Raw genomic sequence first — 4,335 nt, 5'->3', positions numbered from 1 at the left:
TCCCTCTGGACCTGCTCCAGGAGGCCTCTGCTGCTACCTCTGATGCTGACACAATGGACTCCTTCAAACCTAAGCCTGATACTCACTGAGAGTTTTTCCGCATTTTTCTTGACTTGGTCTACATCTATATTCCACATCACAACCAAAGTCAAAAACTGATGAGAATAGTCCTGATAAAGTGTCTGCCTGTAAAAGACAACGGTGAACACTGTGATATCCCTTCTCGACATGAAGAAAACTCATTCAAAGCACGACTGACTTAACTTGCCCTCACTAAAGCTACCGATAAAGGACTGGGGAAGGGCATCTAAAATATTCTGAAAGGGACATGGAAAATTAGGCGGATTATGTGGTTTTACACTAACAGTATCTGTTTCCTGTTGGCTTAGAAAGAAGTCACTTCAAATACATTAGGTTTATAAAACTTAGGGAGAATTATAATTAGTATTAGACTAACATTCCACAAGTATTCATCTTCTTGACAAACACAGCTTCTCCTTTATTTTTCCTTCTGAAGAATTGGTTCTGTGGGGATGAATATCCATGACCATCAGAGGAAGGCTTACTCACTCTTCCTCACTTTAGGGTAGTGCATTTTTTTGCATATTTTTTCATAGTTGTAATTTACTAAAGGGTCAAGTTTGTTCCATAAATGTAAAGATTATTCTTCTATAAGATTTATCTCTTTTTTTCCATATGATTATCTGCTATATGGATGTGTTTTGAGATAGTGTTAACCCACGCACCACATTCAAGGGTGGCACACAAATTCTTTATGGTGAATAAATTCAAATATATTAAATTGATAAGACAAAAACATCATCTTTAGTGACAGCTAAGCAATACAGCTTACTCTGGTTATAATGTGGCAGTATAGGCTGAAAGGAGTTTATTTTCTATAGAAAACCCAAGCTATATGAAGTTTTCAGTAGAAGTTCCATCAAACAGAAAATATCAACTAGTCCTTAGCAACTGGCTTATTCCCAAGTACTATGAAATGTATGCAATAGGAAAGCCAAGAGCCTTACCTTTGCTCATGCTGGAGTTTCAAGAAGTGGTCAATGTTCCACTCAATGTTGTGGACCGTATTACTTACATTCAGCACATACCTTCTCTTTCTTTCATTGAGAGATTTCTTACTAGGCCCTGTATTGAAAATCCTTATAAATATTTATTGTTCGATTAATAAGGCAAATACTACTGCACTCCTGTTGGAATAATCTTTGGTGCCAACATATAGCCACCCTTTTAAAAATCAAGAGTATTCCACTCCTTGTCAGTGGAAATTTATAGCTGCTACCATTGTAATTTGAAAAATTGATACTTGTACTTTAAATGTAGAACATAGGTAAAGAGATTTTCCAAAATGTACAAAAATATTTTCAAAAGTATTGTTTGATTTCTCTGTAAGAAATCATTTAAAGCCTAAATTTAATCAATGTACAAAGTATCTTCCAGTTCAAGAACATATTAAGCAGAACTGTTGGGCTGATTTATGAAAAATGTGAGACCATTCCATTTACATTGTCTTCAAATGTTCAGAGATTATTGCATGGGGAGATAAAATACTGTATTTAATGTAGTTGTTGATGTTTTTAGAAAAATGTATCAGAAATCTATAGAGTTTGAATAGTTTAAGGAACAAAATGAACTGACTTATGGATAACTCTATTGCCATCCTGAGGATGGAAACCAGGACCTTGAGCATACTGGGCAAGTGCTTTCTTACTCAACTAAGAGCCTGTCATAAATCCTCAACAATTTATAAACAGAGGTCTATTACATCAAAAACTCTAAATTGGTTCTGACTTTTTCTGAGTTTGACCTTTAACACAGATAATCTAACATCTGATATAGCAGCTTAGAGCCAGACTAATTCTGATTATACAGTGCTCACATATGAACATTTGACTTTAACTCTGCATTATACATGCTATTTATACAATGTAAATGAACAGTAGTGACCTGTTTCAGAGTCCTTGGTCCTCACCACCAAACTACACAACAAAGAGATGAGACAAGCACTTATAATGACTGACATTTAAAAAAATTCAAAAAATTTACAGATCTTGTGACAAAATCTGGAATATAGATAATTTCATCCACTTTTCTAAGATTTCACAGTATATAAATGAAACAAAACAAACAAATAAACAAAATCCCACCATTTTTGGTCATTTTGGTACATGTCTTTAATTTGACCCTGCACTTACAGGGCAGAGGCAGATAGATCCCTGTGAATCAACAGGCCGGCCTGTTCTGACACTGAGTTAGAAACCAGCTAGGGCTACATGGTAAGACCCTATCTCAAAAGGAAAGGAAAGCAAAACAAAACAAAGAAAGAAACCACAACCATTTGTAAGTACAATACTCCTCACCTCACATGCACAATCACAATCTCTAAAGTGAATTAGTAAAGAGCACTGTAACAGGGAATATACAAGAACAAGTTATGAAATGCACTTCCATTACCTACTGATTAGTAATACTTCCTGGCATCAAAGCACTTTAGTTTCAAACAACTTTCTAAAACTACTAATGGCTCCTAAAGATACATCAGGATATTTTTGCCATCATTTTCTGCATTTTTAGCCTGAAAGCAATCCTACTGGCTTTCAATTCAATGTAGATAAAACACCATGTTTCTTGAGGGAAGAGGTGTCCTCTGTCTCAGAATTTACACAGAATATGTGTTACAAGAGCAGAAATGTGCTTTTCTGAAGTACATTGTCAACAAAGAAAATTCCTTTAATATATCACCTAGCTTTGGTCCAACTGTTTCACAGGAAGAACTGCTTTCTCCACCAGTTTCAAGGGCCGGATTGTTTCCTACATTGAATAGAAAAAAAAGGAATAGCTTTCAAGTTATGTATCCCATTTGGATCATCCTACATGACGTGGTTTGCACTAGGGGTTTGTGCTAGATGTATACATCAAAGGTTTTAGAACACATATAAACTGAATCATGTCTGTGTAGGTGAGATACAATTAAGGAGACCTTGGGGACAATGGTGTACAAGGCCTCCAGGTTGAAATCATTGTAAACCATGTCCTTACTATGAAACATGTTGGCATAGGCCAGGAGAAGCTCCATGACCTTAAAGGGTAAGAACACCACCTGGGAACCATAAGTCCCACAAACACATTCTGAAAATAGTTTTCATGTTTGAAATGCCATATGATTCCTAAGAAATGACCTGTGTTCCACCTAAATGAATCAGACTATACTTTGGGGACAGGGCAGGAACTATCTTGTAGGCATCCTGAGTTTCTGTGTTTTGTGACAAGGTCTCATATAGTCTAGGCTGTTCTTGAAATTGCCATGTAGGTGAAAATGACCCTGGACTTCTGATCTTCTTGATTCCACCTCCTGAGGATTAGAGGCTTGGGCCACCACATGTGGTCTTATGCAGTGCTGGGAACTGAACCTAGAGCTTCTTGCATGTTAGGGAACTGATCTACAATCTTAGTGCCTCCTCCTTCATCCCCAACCCCCACCTTCACCTGGGTGTTTTTACCTGTGTTATTTTCATCTAGCTGCTGTAAATCGTCAGATGGTAGATCAGGAGTCACCTTTGGTTGTTTAGGAGGTCTGCCCTTGATTTTGGATGCCATAATTGTAGTCTCCCTGTGCTAGACAGGAACCATGAACACTGTACGTGCAAAGGCACATTAAAGATACAAGGAATAGTTAAATGAAAGCCACAGGAACAGGTATCAGGTTTCCACAGAGTTGGGCCTGAGTGTCCCTTTCTACTTGTGCTGAAGGAATAGGAAGGGATCAAAAACAAAAATAAAAACAAACAAAACAAAATCCCTCAAATCTGCAAGTGTCTCCAGTTTCAGCCCCTCAGTCCTATCCTTCCCATGCCAAGGGTAAAATTGGGGGTTACCCTACTCCCCACCCCCAACCTTAGTCTCCTCTGCTTCTCACTGCTCAAGCAACACAAGCCAGGGTCCCACCCCCTTTCTCCAGATACTTGGTGTTAGTATCTGGTCAGAAACACTGTCACTGTATGAAAATGTACTCACCAATAGATTTTAGGTGCACCTCAGGGTACCTGGCAATCCATGAAAGCTAGTGGCAGGCAAAGGGTTATGAATTGTAGGTACACACTTCAACTACCATCCTCCACATTGTCCTGCTCAGTCCTCCCGAGACCTTTAGCCCTCAGGTCCCTTTCCCAACCACCCTCGGGGGGCCTCGTCCAGTCCCAGGTTGAAGTGAGACTCCAGAACATAACTTCACAGGTTAGCCTGGTTCTCACCTCCTCCCAACTCCCAACCTCATCCCTCAACGGCCTTGAATCAACTCTAGCCTCACTTGGATTACCC

At 38.8% G+C, this 4,335-nt stretch overlaps 1 protein-coding gene across 1 annotated transcript; it reads right to left on the bottom strand.

Annotated features, from left to right (window-relative positions):
* Positions 1-86: 86 nt before the first annotated feature.
* LOC114636398 (synaptonemal complex protein 3-like) lies at positions 87-4,078 on the bottom strand (the record flags this gene model as incomplete). The annotated part of the gene is made up of 5 exons (XM_028784512.1): positions 4,008-4,078; positions 3,519-3,653; positions 2,761-2,829; positions 1,029-1,146; positions 87-186 (listed from the first exon to the last, which is right to left on the bottom strand). Coding segments are annotated over exons 2-5 (384 nt in total), but the record flags the coding sequence as incomplete, so codon positions are not given.
* Between the last annotated feature and the right edge of the window lie 257 nt (positions 4,079-4,335).

Source organism: Grammomys surdaster, unplaced genomic scaffold (genome assembly GCF_004785775.1).
Source record: "Grammomys surdaster isolate TR1022 unplaced genomic scaffold, NIH_TR_1.0 123869, whole genome shotgun sequence".
NCBI classification, from domain to species: domain Eukaryota; kingdom Metazoa; phylum Chordata; class Mammalia; order Rodentia; family Muridae; genus Grammomys; species Grammomys surdaster.
Note: the sequence above shows the minus strand (reverse complement) of the source record. Positions and strands in the feature narration are given on the sequence as shown.